This window comes from Coenobita brevimanus, chromosome 110 (genome assembly GCF_032717465.1).
Source record: "Coenobita brevimanus isolate Jiangsu-jjx chromosome 110, ASM3271746v2, whole genome shotgun sequence".
Taxonomy (NCBI): Eukaryota; Metazoa; Arthropoda; class Malacostraca; order Decapoda; family Coenobitidae; genus Coenobita; species Coenobita brevimanus.
The window spans coordinates 40,868,708-40,886,352 of NC_137063.1; the positions used below are offsets into that span (position 1 = coordinate 40,868,708).

General features: G+C 44.1%; 1 protein-coding gene across 1 annotated transcript in view; it reads left to right on the forward strand.

Moving 5' to 3' along the window:
* sicily (NADH dehydrogenase (ubiquinone) complex I, assembly factor 6 homolog sicily) overlaps window positions 1-17,645 on the forward strand; it is a 78,501-nt gene that overhangs the window by 33,354 nt on the left and 27,502 nt on the right. Inside the window, exon 4 of the mRNA XM_080286104.1 lies at window positions 13,319-13,478. Coding sequence (XP_080142230.1) covers window positions 13,319-13,478 — 160 coding nt within the window. The remainder of the gene's footprint in view (window positions 1-13,318; window positions 13,479-17,645) is intronic.

A 17,645-nucleotide genomic window follows, 5' to 3' on the forward strand; every position in this document is an offset into this window, starting at 1 on the left:
TTCTTGTGTCAAAGAAAAGGCTCACCAGAAAAGTCTATCTTATGGAAAAAAGAGGGAAATACTATGCAGGCTTGATAGCAGTGAGTGTGTGGTGGAGATGGCTAAGCACTTCAGTGTTAATGAGTCAACTGTGTGCAAAGTGAGAAAAAACTGAGAGAAAATAGAGCATGCAGTGCACATAGCTGGTATTGATGATGTTTGTAAGTGGGCATATGTGCTTAACCCCTAACTGCCAGGTAATGTCTATACACATCACAATCAAGGTGCTACATGGCCGCCGGGTGGCAACTATACACACAAGTGTCTTCCGGCTGCCATTTCATCTCAGTACCAAGGGGTAGGGAGGGGGTCCCTCCAAAGCACACAGGCGAGAGTCAGTCTGTCCCATGCTTTTACCAGGTGTACAACGATGTCTTCAGGTTCCTATTTGTCTGATTCCGTCCGCCCCGCCTGTAGCCAATTGCATCATCCACCCCTGCCAAGCATCTTTCCAAGGATACTAGAAAAGGGTTAAGTGATAGTGCCATAAGGCATGCCTTGGATTCTACATTGTCTAGTTTATCTAGAAGTGGAGAAGTTATCACGTTGAGAGCTAAGCCGTAGTCGGCGCTGCGGGCTGAAGCATGAAGACATTCTACTCTCACGGCAAAAATTAGTTCTCCTCACATCATTACTTATCAATGCAGTGACCTGCAAACCAGGAAATACTTTCATTTGCAAGAAGAAGAAGTTAGTTAGTAATATGGTCTTTAATTTGTTTCCCTAAGTGTTATACAGCTATACCTCGATATACGATACCCCTCGATGGGATACCGTGGTTTAACGTTGGGGGTAGAAATACCTCCATACCCTGCCTAATGATGGCCAAACCCTGGTTTAACGATGGGTTTTTATATTTTTAAAACCGATTTTGATGATATTTTAGACTAAAATTGTGTTTAGGTTGATTTATAAACTGTATACTCTCATCTTAAATGTCGGGACCAACTGCCTAGCCCTGGGCTCTTACGCTTCTCATGGGGCAATGTAGGATTGGATGATGGGTGGATGGATTTTAGATTAATGTGTTTTAGCCATAGGTGGGGTGATCATTGTTGTTCTTGTTGGTGGTGGTGGTGCCTACTCCCATCTGGGAGTTCTTGTCTTTAAACAAGATGGCTTATTTATTTATTTATTTACAGTAATCACTCTAATATCCGGACGCCCAATAACCGAACATCCCCACTACCCGGACCTTATCGTCCTGGGATCAAACATTCCCAAAATGGTCCGAAAATCCAAAAAAAATGAAAAAAAAAAATCAATTTTTTGCCGTCCATAATTTGAACTTGCCGCACGCGCCGCGTGAGAGCATTGTTTTGGTTCGTCATTCCTCCGACGTCCGATAGAGCGCCGCTGCATCCTCCGCACTTCCCGCCTGTTTCTCACCGCGACAAGACCTACGCTGTTCGCCATGGCTGCCCACGTGCTCGCTTTTGTGGTGGTGCCGTACTTGCTGCAAGGCCTCCTGCTGCTCTCTGCCCTGCTCTTAGTGTGTGTGATGATGGCCCCGCCTCCTGAGAAAAGGAAGAGAGTGGTGTTGACTCTGGAGAAGAAACGGGAGATATTGGAGAAGGTTGATGCGGGTTGGTCTTCCTCACGCATTCTCCGCGAGTTCAACCTGGCCCGGTCGACTTTGTTCAATATCAAGCGTTCCCGAGACAAGCTCATGCAGTACACGGCTGACTTCTCGTCGAGAAGCAAACGCAACGTGGAGAGGAAGGTTATGTTTACCCCCAAGTATGCAGAGATCGACCGCTCCACGTTGATTTGGTATCGACAGCAACGTGCAGCTGGTGTGATGGTACGTGGAACGGAGCTGAAGGCTGCTGCTGAGAAGTTTGCAAGGCTTCACGACGCCCTTGACTTCAAGGCATCCGAGGGTTGGCTCTTCGCGTTCAAGTTATGACATGGCCTTACTAACCGTAAAGCACATGGCGAAGCATTGGATGCTAACGAGGATGGAGTGGACGAGTTTCGGCACAAGGTGAAAGGCTTGATCGACAGGGAGGGCCTCACTCTCGGTCAAGTCTATAACGCTGACGAAACTGGCCTATTCTATCGCTCGGTGCCAACGAACACTCTGGCCGATGAGACGGAGAAGCGTGTACCTGGCCGCAAGCTTTCTAAGGAACGGATATCTGCTTTGTGTTGTGCCAATGCTAACGGCATGCACCGGCTTAAGCCCGTTATTGTTGGCCGTGCAAAGCAGCCTCGGTGCCTTCGTGGGGTGATGGATGTCCTTCCTGTCATATGGTACCATTCTTTGAAAGTATGGTTCACAGCTGTGATTTTCAAAGACTGGTTTCACCATCACTTCGTCAAGGAGGTCATACATTACCAGACGAAGACACTGGGAATTCCTCGCGACCAGGTAAAGGCTCTCCTTCTCCTCGACAATGCACCTGCCCACCCGTGCAACAAGGACTTGGTTGCTGAAAATGGCCGTATTAGGTGCATGTTTCTGCCACCTAATACGACTGCTCTCATTCAACCAATGGACCAAGGAGTGATCGTGGCAACAAAGCGCCTGTACCGTCGGAAGTTCCTGGACGAGGTGATGGTTGTCCTTGAGGACGAGGACGAGCGCAGGGAAGGACGTGACACTCGAGGCAAGCGGACTTTGGAAAACCTTCGCCGCTACAACATCAAGTCTGCGCTGTACAACTGGGCTAGTGCATGGAAGGAAGTCCCTGTGAAAACTCTTGAAAATGGTTGGTCTCGTCTGCTTCTCGGAACAGATGTGGAGTACGATTTCCTAGGGTTTGACGTGGATGACTTCCATGCACGGCTACGTACACACGGCGACGATGTTGATGTGGACGATGTTCGTGAGTGGTTGGACGACGACGAGGGCGATCCTGGGTATCAGACGTTGTCTGATATCGAGATCGCGTCTTCGGTTGCTGGTGTCAGTCCCGAACTTGAAGATTCCGACGACGAAGGCGATGATGATGCAGACTCCGCTCAGCAGGACACTACTTCAGCCATCCCCAAGCTGAGCGCACTCCGGGAACATCTAGAGTTCATCCTAGACTACCTGGAACACCCGGACTGCGACAGGGAGATGGGGCCCTTGGGACTCGTGGAGGAAGTGCGTGCTTTCCGGCAGCGCATCATCAATCGCCAGAATCGTCGGTCCTTGCGTCAGTCAACGATTGACAGTTTTTTCAGGCCCGTGACCCCCGCTGTGCCGAGCCCTGGTTCCACTATGTTGCCTCCCCAAGACAGGCCCTCATGCTCCGAGCCACAGCCCAGCACATCAGCTACAGTGGAGTCACTGCTCGACGTGAGTTTGCGGCTGTCTTCAGAGTCTTCTGTAGTCGGTACGCCATCACCACGACCCACCGATGCACCCCTTGGACGCCTGCTAGTGATACTCTCGGTCTCTGACAGTGAATAAACAGCAAGAACTTCTCCACTAGACCACACAGGAATTTTGAGTGTTGTGCAGTGAAAAAAACGGTGTGTTATGTTAAGGTTTTCAAGTTGGGAGAAAAGACTTAGTAGAAAAGAAATTTAACGTAACTAACCTTCTTTGTTTTGGCTTTGGAAAATTAAAAAAACTGGAGAAAAGTTAATGTGCAACACTTAAATTAAACTGGAACATTATTTGGACTAAAGTGAACACTGTGAAAAGAACGGACTTCTGTGTGTTAGTGACTAAGTTCAGTGCAAGACTTCAGGAAGAGTGTAGTGCAAGTGCTTCAGGAAATCGTTCTTACAGTCAGAGTCCGAGAGGAGGCGGTTATTCATCGAGGTGGCCAGGGACTTGCTGTAAGTAGCCAGAATGTTTCATGTTGTACTATTTTCCATGCTATATTTACCAGAATGTTTCATATTGTATTTTTTTCCATACTATACTTACCAGAAAGTGTCATACTGTACTTCTTTCCATACTATACTTACCTCATGCATGTGCAGTAGGAATGTGTTTTTCAGAGTTCGGTTAGGTTCGGTTAGAGTCCATAAGTACCAGAATGTTTATTAATGTATGAACATACAGTACTTCTAAACCCACATTTTATGTTTCTTTTGCATTTATTTCAGTCATTTATATGCCTTATTGGTGTGATTTGGGTGTTAAATAGGTGCTATGCATGTCCGGAGGGAGTTGTATAGGTGTTTCTCTGAGTTAGGGTCCATAAGTATAAGTCCATAAGCTGGGGCCCAATATCCGGACGAAACCAATATCCGAACCTACCAATGGCTCTATTGATCCGGATATTGGAGGGGTTACTGTATTTCTTTTTTCTTTTTTCTCAGTCTCTATTGTTCATTTCTATGTTCCTCCTTATATTCATAATTACTTCTCATTGTTTCATTATTCTGCCCACTGTATTTGCTACAACCTGTAATTCATTTTGTTTTAGTATTTCTGTTATTGATTCTTTTCCTTTAATTTCGCTTGTTAAATCTTCGTATGCCTTACATATGAATAAATGATGCTGATTTTCATTCTCTTCTTGGCACATGTCGCATATAAGGTTAGGCTCATACTTTTTCTTATAATTTTCCTTCACTTCTAGCATTCTGGTTCGAATAAAAAATATAATCTTTGCGCTTTCAAACTCAATGTACTTGGATGGGTGACCGCCTGGAAACACCAGATGCTGTTGGCATCCCTACGTGTCAAGTGGGGTTGGTGGAGGATTAGTGCCCCTCACTGTAAAACAATTAACTCTAAGCCCTTGACCACCCCGTTTGGGATACATGGCGTCTGGCAATGAATGAATGAATGAAATCTCTGTAGGCCTATTTCTTGTTCCACTCATTCCTTTGTCTTACTCCCTTTTCTCATGTCTTCACAAATTTCTTCTTTATTTTTTTTTCATTATTTATTCTTTTATTACCCTTTTTGTCACTTTTTCTTCTAATGTTTCTAAGTCTTCAGGTATGCTGTACTTTTCTTTAATGTCTTTTATTTCTCTCACGTACTTTCTTTCAGAATCTTCACAATGTTTTCTCATCTTTACTTCAACAGCGTCTTCTTCCCTATTCTTGAGTTCAGTGTAATATTCAAGTTTTCTTTGATTAATTTTGTGTTCTGTTTTTACTTCATGTGTTTCATTTAATAAAGCACATTTCGCTGTTGTCCTAGGTACTTTGATTAATTTTGTTAAGTACTGAGTTTGAACACTATTTAGAGCTTTCTTTTCTTTTTCTCTTAATGTTTTCCCACTTTCCCCTCCAAACAACATTATCAGTAATACACAAGTATTAAATAATTTTAGCCCAATTTTAATTCTACTTTTTTTCAGTTCTTTTCTATTTATGATGTTAATACATTCATTTGCCACTACCCTTGCTTTATTTTTCATATTTTCCACTTTAATATTTTGTTTCCCTTTTTCTTGTATAATTATTCCCAGGTACTTATGACATTGTGTTCTTACAATCTCTTTACCATTTATTTTTACTGTCCCTTGCCTACTAATGCTGATTGCTTTGTTATATGTTCATTAATTTTTAGTCTTTTTAATTTTAGAAATACTTCAATTGTGTTTATTGTATCCTGTATTTTGTAATTTTCCTCTATTGCCATGATATCATCTTGAAATATTAATGGGCTTATCCTTACATTTCCTATTTTCCAATTACTTTCTTTTTCCCTCATCATTCTGCTTAGTGAATCCATAGTTATTGAACTTATTTTGGCCCCTAGCACTGATCCCTGTTTTAACATCTCCTGTACATACACTCCTTTACATTCCCCAATTTCTGTCATAGGTATCAATTCATTTTTCATATTAATTTCATATATCATTCTCCAGTTTTTACCCTTTATTCCCTTTAGCCATAATTCCTTCATTACTTCCTTTAATACCATTTTGTCAAAGCATTTTGATACATCAAAATATATTGCTGTTATTTCTTTCTTTTTCTGCTGTGCTTCTTCAATAATATTTCTTATAAAAAAAATGATGTTCCCTTACTGACTTTCCTTTCCTTGCCTCTCACTGTTAATCACTCATATTCTCCAGCTTTTCTGTCTCCTTCATTTCTATTATTTTCTCCATCATTTTCATCAGGTGTGAGTTCAGTATCAGTCCTCTATAATTGTTTAAATCTTTCTTGTTACCTTTTCCCTTATATATATATTTTTTATGTATGCCTTGTGCCATTCATTTGGTATTATTTCTCTATCATATATTTTCATCATCATTCTTATTATTGAATCCTTCATATCATTGTCATTTTGGGGTACAGTTTACTAAGCTTGATTTTTTCCAGACATATTTGACAATTTTCAGATTTTATTTGTTGGTTTTAGGCTTAGGTTAGCATCCTTATAGCTGTCAGGCCATTTAGATTGGCTTTAAACTTGTTTTTGGGCTCATTTGGGTGGGTTTTGAACTTGGTAAGGGGGAAACCCAAGGCTGAAAAATGCATCCCATTACTTTATACCATATGTTAAATCTACCCCGATATGATACCCCACCTGACGATGGGTTTTTACCTAACCAATTGGATCGATAAACTGGGGTAAACCTGTACTATCCGAGATATTAACCCCTTGACTGCGGCTAGGGTGGCAACAGTGATGCCCCTGGTGCAGCAGTCCATCCAAAAGTCACCCATTTTCAATTCAATAATTTTCATATTGATACACAAGAAAAAAATAATACATGCACAAGAAAGGTAAACTTTAATGAACGTCTAGATGCTCCTATGTTGCCATTGAGATAAGTGGAAGCAGTGTCATTTTTGGTGTTTTTGTGTGTCGCTGTAACAAACTATCCTCATTTTTGTGAGCTATGCTGTCAGAAGGAAGCAAAAATGACAAAATGGCAGCCCCAAACGTAGGCGAATGAATACACAAAGTACTCGCGGCAGAATACAGGGCGTGTCTTTTGAAACAGAATTGTGGATTTCAAAAGGAAAGTTGCAATCTGTGAATAGGTCCTTTTGAAAAGGAACATCACAGTTAAGGGGTTAAAGTTTGAAAACAAGCAGTTTCCAGGAAATTGTCCTTAGTGAGATGACGACTGTGTTTAAAATAGACCGGCATTTGGGTTTTAATGATGTGTTACAGTAATCACAATTGTCTGTTGTCACAATTTCCAGCCTGTTGCAATATCCATTGTTTTCTGGTTGGTTCTGTTAAAACAATATCTAGCAAAATTAGTGAATATCTGGGTCAGAAATGGGAAGCAATTGGTGGTACTATGTATTTTTCGGTGGTAATGTGTATCATCTGGCTCAGAGACAGGACCCAATCGACCCACAGGCAGAGCCTGCATCCAGGGTTGTTGTGATTTAAATAAAATGATTTAAATCGGTTTAAATCAGAGTGAGAATATCATGATTGTTTTTTTTTTTTTTTTTTTTTTTTTTTTTTTTTTTTAATGAAGAAGACAGAGAATGTGATGGATGTGTGATGTGCAGATCCATCAAGTCTGCTTGGTCTGTACTCTTCCTGAAGTAATCTTGATCAAGTCAGGCAGCAGTGATTGCTTTTTGTTCATCCATCCATCCATCATCCAGTTCTACATTGCCCCATGAGGAGTGTAGGAGCCCGGGGCTAAGCAGTTGGTCCCGACATTGAAGATGAGAGTGACCAACCTCACTCATCCCTGAGTGGCATTACATGAGCAATCAACCCCAACCACCCCTTGTATATAAACCTTCGCCAGCTCAATCCAACTGTAGCGCAATAATTACCCACTAAACCACCAGGCGCCAAAATTTTGTTATATGGTTGCCACCCAGTGTAGTAAATGGTTTCCTGGTGTACGGGAAACCATTTGGCATATCACTCAGAGTAGAGTCACCCACAGGCAGAAGGAAGAGGAAAGAATGAAGGAAAGAAAGACAGAAGAGGGAGTGTAAAGTCATCCGTAGGCAGAAGGACAAGGAAAGAATGCAGGAAAGAAAGACAGAAGAGGATGGAAGGAAAGAAGGATGGAGGAGAGGAAAGGGCAGACACCCGACAGCAGCACTACATTGAGTGAGTGGATGGTGAGCACCCCCACCTATTTTACAAGGCAAATATTAAAAAAGAGAGGAAAGAAGGCTCTTTGATAATACCAATAATTGTGATTATACTCAGTGTTAACATATGAACTGAACTCTTCTTTGAATACACAGTAACATGATTCAGTCTAATGATTATGATCCTAATTTGACCAAAAATAAAAGACAAGTTGGCAACTTTCTTTAGTATCTGACAGTGTGAGTAACCTCCCCCATACCAGGAGGTGCTAGCCTGTGGTGCACTGCCTTACTCCCACTTCCCATTCGCATTATTATTTTCAATTTTGTAAGTCTGTCTATTTGAACAGTGATATATAATCATGCCAAATGGACGCATTGCAGCAAGTGGGAGGAAAAAAAAAAACAGTATGGTACTCTTTTGACAGAATTCCCAAAGGCAAAATCAGAGTTGGAAAAAAATCAGTTTTGTAAAAATTCTGATTTTAATTAAAAAAATAAATTTAAATAAAAAAATTGATTTTTTTTTTTATTAAAAAAAATTAATCTGTGATTTTTTCCATCCCTGCCAGCAACACAGCAACACATGCCAGCCAATCACATTGCGTTGTGGGAGTGGCCCACCCGATGCACCAAGTCAACCATCACCCTCTCATTCTCTCTACTGGATGCTGTATAGTGAGGACACATTTGTGCCTTGTGCATTTGTGACCCACTCCGTGGCTACACCCAGTGCAGTAACTTTTCCTGTGGCTTCCCATGCCTTTGCTCAATTTTTGTAGTGCTGTGACTCCCCTTGTGACCCCTCAGTGCTCCATGCCCTAGTGCTCTGAATGCTGTACCCTAGTTCTGCATGATGGCTGAGTCTGTGGCTTTTGTGGCAGTACTAACACTAGGTGAGTATAATCACGATTATATTATGTACTGTTCAGTATTGCTGTACTATATGTACTGTATCAGTACTGTACTGTATTTTATACTTGATTGAAAGAACACAAGTCAATAGGGAGAGCAGTGGAAATGAGTTACTTGAGAGGAGCATGTGGAGTTACATGGAGAGACAGACTGACATGTGAGGAAGTGAAGGAGCATTGTGGTGTGGCTATGGATGTGATTGAAAACATTAGGAGAAATACACTGAGGTGGTTTGGCCATATGGAGAGGATTGAGAGCGAGAGACTAATGAGGGGAGTGAATGTGAGTGAGGTGGAGGGAGGAGGAAGTCGAGGATGAGATGGAGAGATGGAGTGGAGAGGTATATTAGTTGGGGGTGTGAGCTGGGGGAAGGGCAGCGAAATGGCAAGGGGCAGGGCTGCATGGAGGCAATTTGTTTGTGGCTTCCCCTTATGGGATTAAGGCATCAGGCAATAGATAGATAGATTTTAATCTTTTACTCATGGGTAATATTGTAGGAAAGTTTCTAGGATAGAGGGTCGAGACATATAGCTTAGGGTGGTGATATAGTATTCGTCTCAGTGCCAAAGGATAGTTGGCTGGGGATACTGGTGCAATATCCAGTGGGGAATTGGCTGAATTACACTGGATAATTGAGAGATTACTGTACTAAAAATGGAGAAGGTGCTGTACAAGTATGTGTCCAGTGTGAAGCAAATATGGCAGTGAACAGCAATGTGATTTGTGAGAAGGCACTGGAAATCTGTGCCAAGGTGACTAAGGTGATACGTGTGGAAAATTCGCCAGTTTTTACGGCCAGCAAGGGTTGATTCCATCGCTTTAGGCAGCGCAAAGAGTTGCGCCATGCCAGGGTGTGTGATGAGGTGGGTGCTGTAGACGTTACCACCACCGAGACTTTCCTGTCAGGAAGGTGGTAGAGGAGGGCTTGTACAAAATAGGCCGAGTCTTCAGCATGAATGAGACAGGTGTATTTTGGAAGGGCTGCTCTCTTACACCTTCCTGATGGAAGGGGAAGCCTTGGCACATGGGTTTAAGACCTTTAAAGACCGCCTGACAATTATACCTCTTTGTAATGCCACAGGTGATTGCAAAGTTAAGCCCTTGGTCTTCTAGCGCATCTCAAACCAAGGGCTCTAAGAAATGATGAGCGGTAGCTCAATCGGTAGAGAGGTGGCCTTCAGTCCTACTGGACCCAGGTTCAAATCCCTGCTGGGGCAGGGAACAGTTTAGGGATTTTAGTTTCATAAAAGCAGATTTTACTGATCTGTCAGAAGACCTGCCGATGTCGTAAAAATACCCCAATACACCAGTTCTTTATGAGACAGCCCTAGCATGTATTCAATATAGATGGTGGGTGTTAGCACTGAAGTGGTGACATGTAGAGGTGTATGGTATGTAGGAGGACTACTGGGCCCTGGGAGCAGGCTGCAAAGGCTATGCCCAGAGTCAGACACATTAAAAAAAAAAAAAAGTACGGTTCCCCTCCTAATTTTGGCACTGTCTTTTGGCCATTCTGCGATATTTAGACATCAAAACACAAATAGAAATATCAAAAGCAATTTGTAACACCAAGAAAACCATGCACAAAAACCGTTGAAAACCAAAAAACACCTTACCTGTACACCACTGTATGTACAATACTCCTCCTAATTTTGGCACTGTTTTCAGGTCAGTCTGCCATATTTTGACATCAAAACACACATGGGAATATCCTAAATAAATTTCAACACCAAGGAAATCATGAAAAGCCTAAGTTCCCTACCAAAAAGCATTCAGTTGGGGTACTTAACACCCAGTGCACTGCAGACAGGCTTTGTAACCCGCGCATCTCCAGCAGGTATGTAGTTGTCCCATGTGGTCTAGTGGTTAACCTTTGCATACAGCAAAGGTCGAAGAACTCCTCCTTCTCCTCCTCCTCTACCTGCTGGAGCTGAGTGATGAGTGGTGTGGCATGGCGATAGTGGCCTACCTGCATCAAGAGACTCCGAAGACAGCCAAAAACTTATGTCCAACAGTGACTCAACAGTTGATGTGCTTTGTTGCAGGTCCGATGGTGAAGGCGGGAAATGAGGTGGTGTTGGTGCTGGTGGTGGTGGTGGTGCTGAGATTGGGTTGGCACTTGTGGGGGTGGCAGGCTTGAAGAAGGAGTTGATCCTGGTCTGACGATAGGACCAATGATTCTGCTGGAGGATGACAACGCCCCTGCCTGCCCGCAGCTCCATCGCCAGGCTGAGCGGCATCAACTTCCTATCACTGTGCAGGTGCTTGGTGTACTCCAGCACCTCCTTCTCCTTCAGATTGGCATGTAGGGCACTGAGACGAGGGAGTGAAGGAGTTGCGGGGGGCTGTGAGCAGTCCTCATCCTTGTCCTCGTCGGTGTTGCTGTCCTCTTTTGTGTCTGCAGAGGCAGCAGCGGCGATCTCCTCATCAGACATGGTCCGCTAACCAGGATCGCCACCGCCTTCGTCCAGCCAATCCCTCAAGTTGTCGACTTCCACTTGCTCTCCTGCTGTTTGAAGACGCCAGTGGAAATCATCCACATCAGACCCCTCAAAGTTGTGCTTGGCTTCGATTCCCTGGAGGAGACGAGACCAACCACTTTCCAGGGTTTTCTAGGAGACTTCCTTCCACTCATTCACCCAGTTGAACACTGCAGGCTTCAGGTCATAATACTGAAGATTCTGCAAGGTTTGCTCCCCACGTGTGTCCTCGGCCACGTCCTTGTCCTCCAGCACCACCATCACCTCATTCAGGAACCTCTGCTGGTACAGTCTCTTTGCAGCCACAGTAGCATCCTAGTCCATTGGTTGAATCAGAGCAGTTGTATTAGGTGGCAGAAACATGCACCTAATCCGCCCGTCATGAGCAACCAAATCTTCTCAGATGGATGCGCAGAGGCATTGTCTAGGAACAGGAGTGCCTTCACCTGGCCATGAGCGATACCAAGGACCTCCCTTTGATAACGGTTTTCTTCCTCGATGAAGTGCCTGTGGAACTAGTCTCTGAAGATCTTGGCGGTAAACCAGGGCTTCAGAGAATGGTACCATACAAGAGGCAGGCTATCCATCAACAGACACACGTTGTTTGGATAACTTTTGACGAGGCACAGTCTTCTCCTTCTCCTCCTCTGCAAGGAAGTTGGTGGGCAGTGAATGGTAGAATAGACCAGTTTCGTCAGCATTATAGACTTGACCAAGGGCAAGGTCCTTGTCCTTGATCAGGCACTGCACTTTCTGGCGACTCGGGTCAGCTCGCCATGTGCCTTATGGCCCATAAGTCCATAGCGAAGCTTGAAGTGAAAGAGCCATCCTTCGGAAGCCTTTTGTCATGTAAGTTGTGTAGGCGTACAAACTTCTCGGCAGCAGTCTTCACCTTGGCCCCATGCACAAGTACACCAGCACCACACTTCTGGCGAAACCACAACAAAGTTGACCAGTTGATGACGGCGTGGTGGGCTTGAACCATGACCTTCCTTTAGCCCCTACGTGTGCTTTTGCCAAATTCCTGTCCATACTGCATAAGCTCGCCATGTGACTTGATATCAAAGTTGAATGGGCTAAATCATATTCCTGCAGAGTGTGTGCTGTGGTCCAGCCTGCATCAACTTTGCTTAATATCTCACACTTCTTCTCCAGAGTCAAATCCTTCCTCTTCCACTTATCAGGTGTTGGTGGGGCCAACATCACACACACAAGAATGCTGCATAGGAGGGCTGCAACCTGAAGGAGGTAGGGAACCACCACAAATGCAACTGCATACATTTCACAACTATACTTGCAACCATGACCACTCATGAGGGAGACAAAGGCGGGAACTGAGGTGCAGGCTTGTAGGCCGGCAAGCAGTACAGCTCTATCATATTGCACCCCACACTTGCCTCCAAGCACAGAGGAAACAAAATGCGGTAAACTGACATCTGCACACAAGGCTCACTTCTGTTTGCCCAGGCAAGAGTTATCATGTGATGACAACAGTAGATGACCAGTACAGTATATCGCTGCCTCAGGCAGTGTATGCCAAATGCAGCGTGGCAGGTGACTCTGACCAATCGATAGGAACCAGTCCATAATGGGCATCGCTTGTAAACTTGGACTTTTGCAATCAACGATCTCCGCACAGTACAGTATTCAGTAAATAACATGAGATATTATAAAGTAGGCTTTGTGTTAATGATTTTGCTCAGCTGTAGACTAATGTAAATGTTACGCCCATTTAAGGTAGGCTTGGCTAGACTGTGATGTTCGGTTGGTTAGGTGTATTAAATGCATTTTCAACTTATGAAAAATTCCACTTATGATCAGTTTCTCGAAATGTAGCCCAGTCATAAGTAGGGGACCACCTGTATATGTACAAAACTTAGCAGTAATGGCTGCATTTTTATATATTCATTTCAGAAAATTAGTAAGGTGTTGTCATTGTTTTTCAACAGGCTGTAGAGACACACAAGCTCTCCAAGCGGTGGTTAAAGAGTCTCATTGACAGTCGTGAGGATTGGCTGAACAACAAACAGTTCTCCAGTCTGGAGGCTATGGAGAGTTATTGTGAGAAGTCCAATTCTGTACTGTACTACTTGGTGCTGCAGGGCCTGGGTGTGTAGTTTGATGGACAGGTTTGTTGCTCTTATCATGTGCTCATGATGTAATAACTTTCAGGACAGCCAGTACATTCTTTCGATACTTTAAAGGAAGACCCTGGATGTGAAATTGTGTTGACCTGATTTCCTGTTCTGCTTCTTTGAGTTGTAGGACATCCAGGGTTAGAATAATACAGTATATGCAAATGATGGAAGAGAAATTTGACTTGCACAATGCTGAGGCAAACAATTTACTTTACAGAATTATTCTTATCAGTCTTTCTTGTCATTTGTCTTTGAGATTGTTTGTCATAGGCTTAATGGAGATGGGATATTGTTTGTCATAGGCTTAATGGAGATGGGATAGTTAAGAATGCTGAAGTGTTAAAAGAATGTCCCCTAACAAGAGGAGAAAAACTTAATGGGATATGGAGGACAGAAGTGTGTGAGGTGGATGCAGGAAGGGAGTTTAGATAAAGGAAGTAAAGAAGTTGGTGAAGAGAAAGGTAGAAAGAATAATAATGAATTGGAGAGGAAATTGAATGCAAATTTTCTAGAAAAGGGTAACTGTTTGGGAAAGAGGTGCAAATATGCTGGGATGAATTGAGGAAGAGTAGGTAAATTTGAGGTCTGAAAATTAATTAGTGCTCTTGAATGAAAGAGGTATATGGCAGTTTGAAAAGTAATGAATATGAACGATGAAAGAAGGGTAATGTTACTCATTGTGATGATACACGAAGAAGGAATGTAGTGACACAGTATATCAGCAGTAGAAGGGAAGAACTCAGAAAAATTTTGGTAGGAAGGTAGAAAATGCTGATGCAAAATGTTGGAATGATAACGTATAGTGGAAAGACTGCAAAGTGATGTTTGGGAAAAATGCCAGAATTCTGGATGAATTGTACCACTGGAGTGGAGGAAGACCGTCTGCAAATACTAATGTTGAACAAGACCTTTGCAGTGATTCTGAGTTTTGTCAGTGTCTGTGAGTGTCATGATTTGAAAGTAAATGGTGAGTATTGTTAAGAGGGAGGGTAACTCATAGTGTGATGTGCTGGTTGTTGGAGAGAGACTTGAGTTGGTGGTGGTGTTTTGACTTATGACTCATCAGGGTGTGAAGATGGTGGACTGCAGGCTGAGATTACCCTTTTCATGATTCACCATTGTCCTTTTGGGGAACTTGGGATAAGAATGGAGTTGAGGGACATTTATATGCAGTCTTTCCTCCTACTTTGACGGAGGTATGTTCCGCCAAAACTGCGTGAAATATGAAACGTCGAAGTATGATGTTAATTGTTTATGTGAAAAATTAAGTGCTTCGGAGGGACAGCTAGGTTACCTACCTAACCTCTCTTAAAAAAAAAAAAAAAAAAATCTCAAACAAGAATTACCTAACAAAATGAACTGAAGAATATTTGTAGGTTACATCATCATCATCATCATCCGGACCTCCTTTCCCACCCTAGGGCAGGGTGAGGAATAGCAATGTCCAGACAACCCAAATTTGCCCAGTCCAATGGGCCACGCTTCCATTCACTCATCATTCAAGCCCCCAGAATCCTGGCTCTGTCGGATACACCAAAAACATTCACCATGTTCTGTAGCTTCACATAATCGTATCTGATAGAGTCAATCCAGACGCTGTCACATTAAAAGGGGTGCAAAAATCCCTGTGCATGCAATTCTTCTCACAACATTCATCCAGCTAGCTCAATCTCCTGTCAGTTCCCTAGCCTCACTTCCTTCCACACCTCCCTTCCTCTTACATTCATCCACCGTATCTCTCCACCTTCTCCTTGGCCTACCTCGCCTCCTCCCTCCTTTGAATTCACTCAGATATACCTATTTAACCACTAATGTTATCCATTCTTTCCACATGACCATACCATCTCAGAACACTCTCTTCGATTCTGGTGTCCACTGACCTCCTTACTCTGCATCTTTCATGAATCACATTATTTCGTATCTTATTCACCCTCTGTACTCCACATACATTCCTCAGCAGTTCCATCTCCACTGCTCTCACTCTTGACTTTTCATTTTCATGCCACACCATAGTCTTATAGCCATATCTTAAAGTTGGCACTAACACTCCTTCATGTAAGCCTTGTGCAGCTGCAACACTCAAGCCTCTGTTTCTTATCAAAGCCTTCATTGCACCAGCTACTTTTCTTCCTTGTGTCACTCTACTTTCAACTTCTTTTGTACATTTTCCTCTCTTTTCTATCACTGTACCCAGGTATTTGAACTCTCACTAATTCCAGTCTCTCTCTATTCACTGTAACATCACACTGGTAGTCACCTTCTCTCTCAGTAACCATCACTTTACTCTTTTCTACATTTACTCTCAAGGCACGATGCTCACAGACATCAGCAAAACTGCACTAATCTACCAAGTTCTTTCGCGGTATTTGCAAGTAGTACTGCATCATCAGCAAACAACACATTGAGAAATTCCATCCATCACCATTAGCCCCTAAAACGCGGATCGTCGCATTTGCGATGGTCGGCCCAAAGGGCAGAACGGCGGATCGTCGCGATTGCGATTTGAGTTAATTTTGAATAACCGCGGGCAAGCAGGCTCCAGCTGGTATTGTCTATCAGGCCCGCCACCCGTGAGCTACGTTTAGCACACTTGACCTTTGTACTACTGACCTCGGTTATTGCCAAGTATCATTTTTTTTTACCCACCCACGCACCGATGCGCGGCCCTCCCTCGTCGTGCGATATGGCAACACGCGAACGGCTCATACGTGTCAATCTGCGCCGTCATCTCGCAAGCACTTTCTGCTATTGGGAAATGCTTGTTTCCCCAGTTGTCACACTGTGATATTTTCGCGCGGTTTGCCCCTGATTAGCGTCAGTCCACGCGAATCTTCCACGGTGACACCATGTCCAACTCGAGCTCTTCCGAGTCTGTGCCTTCCAGCCCTCCGAAAAATGGTTTTGTGACCTCAACCACCTTCAAAACCTTACCAGGAACTACTAAGGGCCTAAGTGACTCTGCAATAGCCAGTGAACTGTTGAAAGCCTCGATGGACTATGGCAGTGACGTCGGTGTGTGATCAAGCCTGGCAGAGTATGACACACAATCAAGTGCAGAGTCCGGGCCAGAAGTGATTGTTTCTGTGCCTGAAGTGAGTGTGTCAGTGCCTAGCACCTCAGCAGGGAAGGCTCCTGTGAGAAGGGGCCTTGAATATGGGAAGGGGGCAAAAAGAAAAAGGAGATGTGACCCCAGCTCACCGCCATTGTCCCCTACGCCACGTACTCCCAGCTCCATTCTCTTGTCCTCCTCTTCTGCTGCCCTGTCTCCTGAGTCGTCTGAGTCGCCTTCACCACCTCGAAAGGGAAGTAGACGTGCTGCTTTACGTACTAGAGGTTTTCGTAGGCCAAGTGTTCGTGTTTGTAGAGCTAGAACTTTGTCCCCTAGTGTAAGGCTAGCTCGTAAGGAAACTCGCACTAGGCAACTCGGCAGTCACGCCACCGCGAGTGACCTTGAACCCACTGATAATGTCCCCACCACCACCACCACCACCACCACCACAACACCAACACGACCTGGGATAGCCTCTGCCTCACGTACTGTCTCACCGCCTGCCTCACCCACTCCCACACGACCTGCCTCACCCCCCGCCGCCCCCAGCACCTCCCAGCCTAGGCAGGGCATGCTGGATGCCTTCGTGTGGTCAGAGGGATCAGATTTTGTGCCGGAAGATCTGCCCTTTGATGACAGTGGGTGTGGAGTTCAGGCTGACTTCCCTGTCCAAGAGAATGGTGAATGCTTGGACTACCTGTTGGCCTTCCTTGACGACAAGGTTATGGAGCACATCTGTACCGAGACAAACAGGTACGAGGGGCAATGTGCTCCAGTTCGCGAAGGAGAAGGTGAGGCGGCCACGCCATCCACGTCGCGGATGGCAGCATGGGTGCCTCTTACGATCGGGGAACTTTTTGTATTTATTGGATTGATGTTACTAATGCCCCACAACTGGAAACACAAGCTAGAAGAATACTGGACTTCCGACGAGCTGTGCCCAACACCAATTTTCAATAAATACATGAGCCGCGATTGTTTTAGGCAGCTAATGACTTACCTTCACTTCGCGAACAATGATGACCCTTCCCAAACTGACCCATTATGGAAAGTGAGGGGAATCCTGAACTTGATCAAGGATAAGTTTAC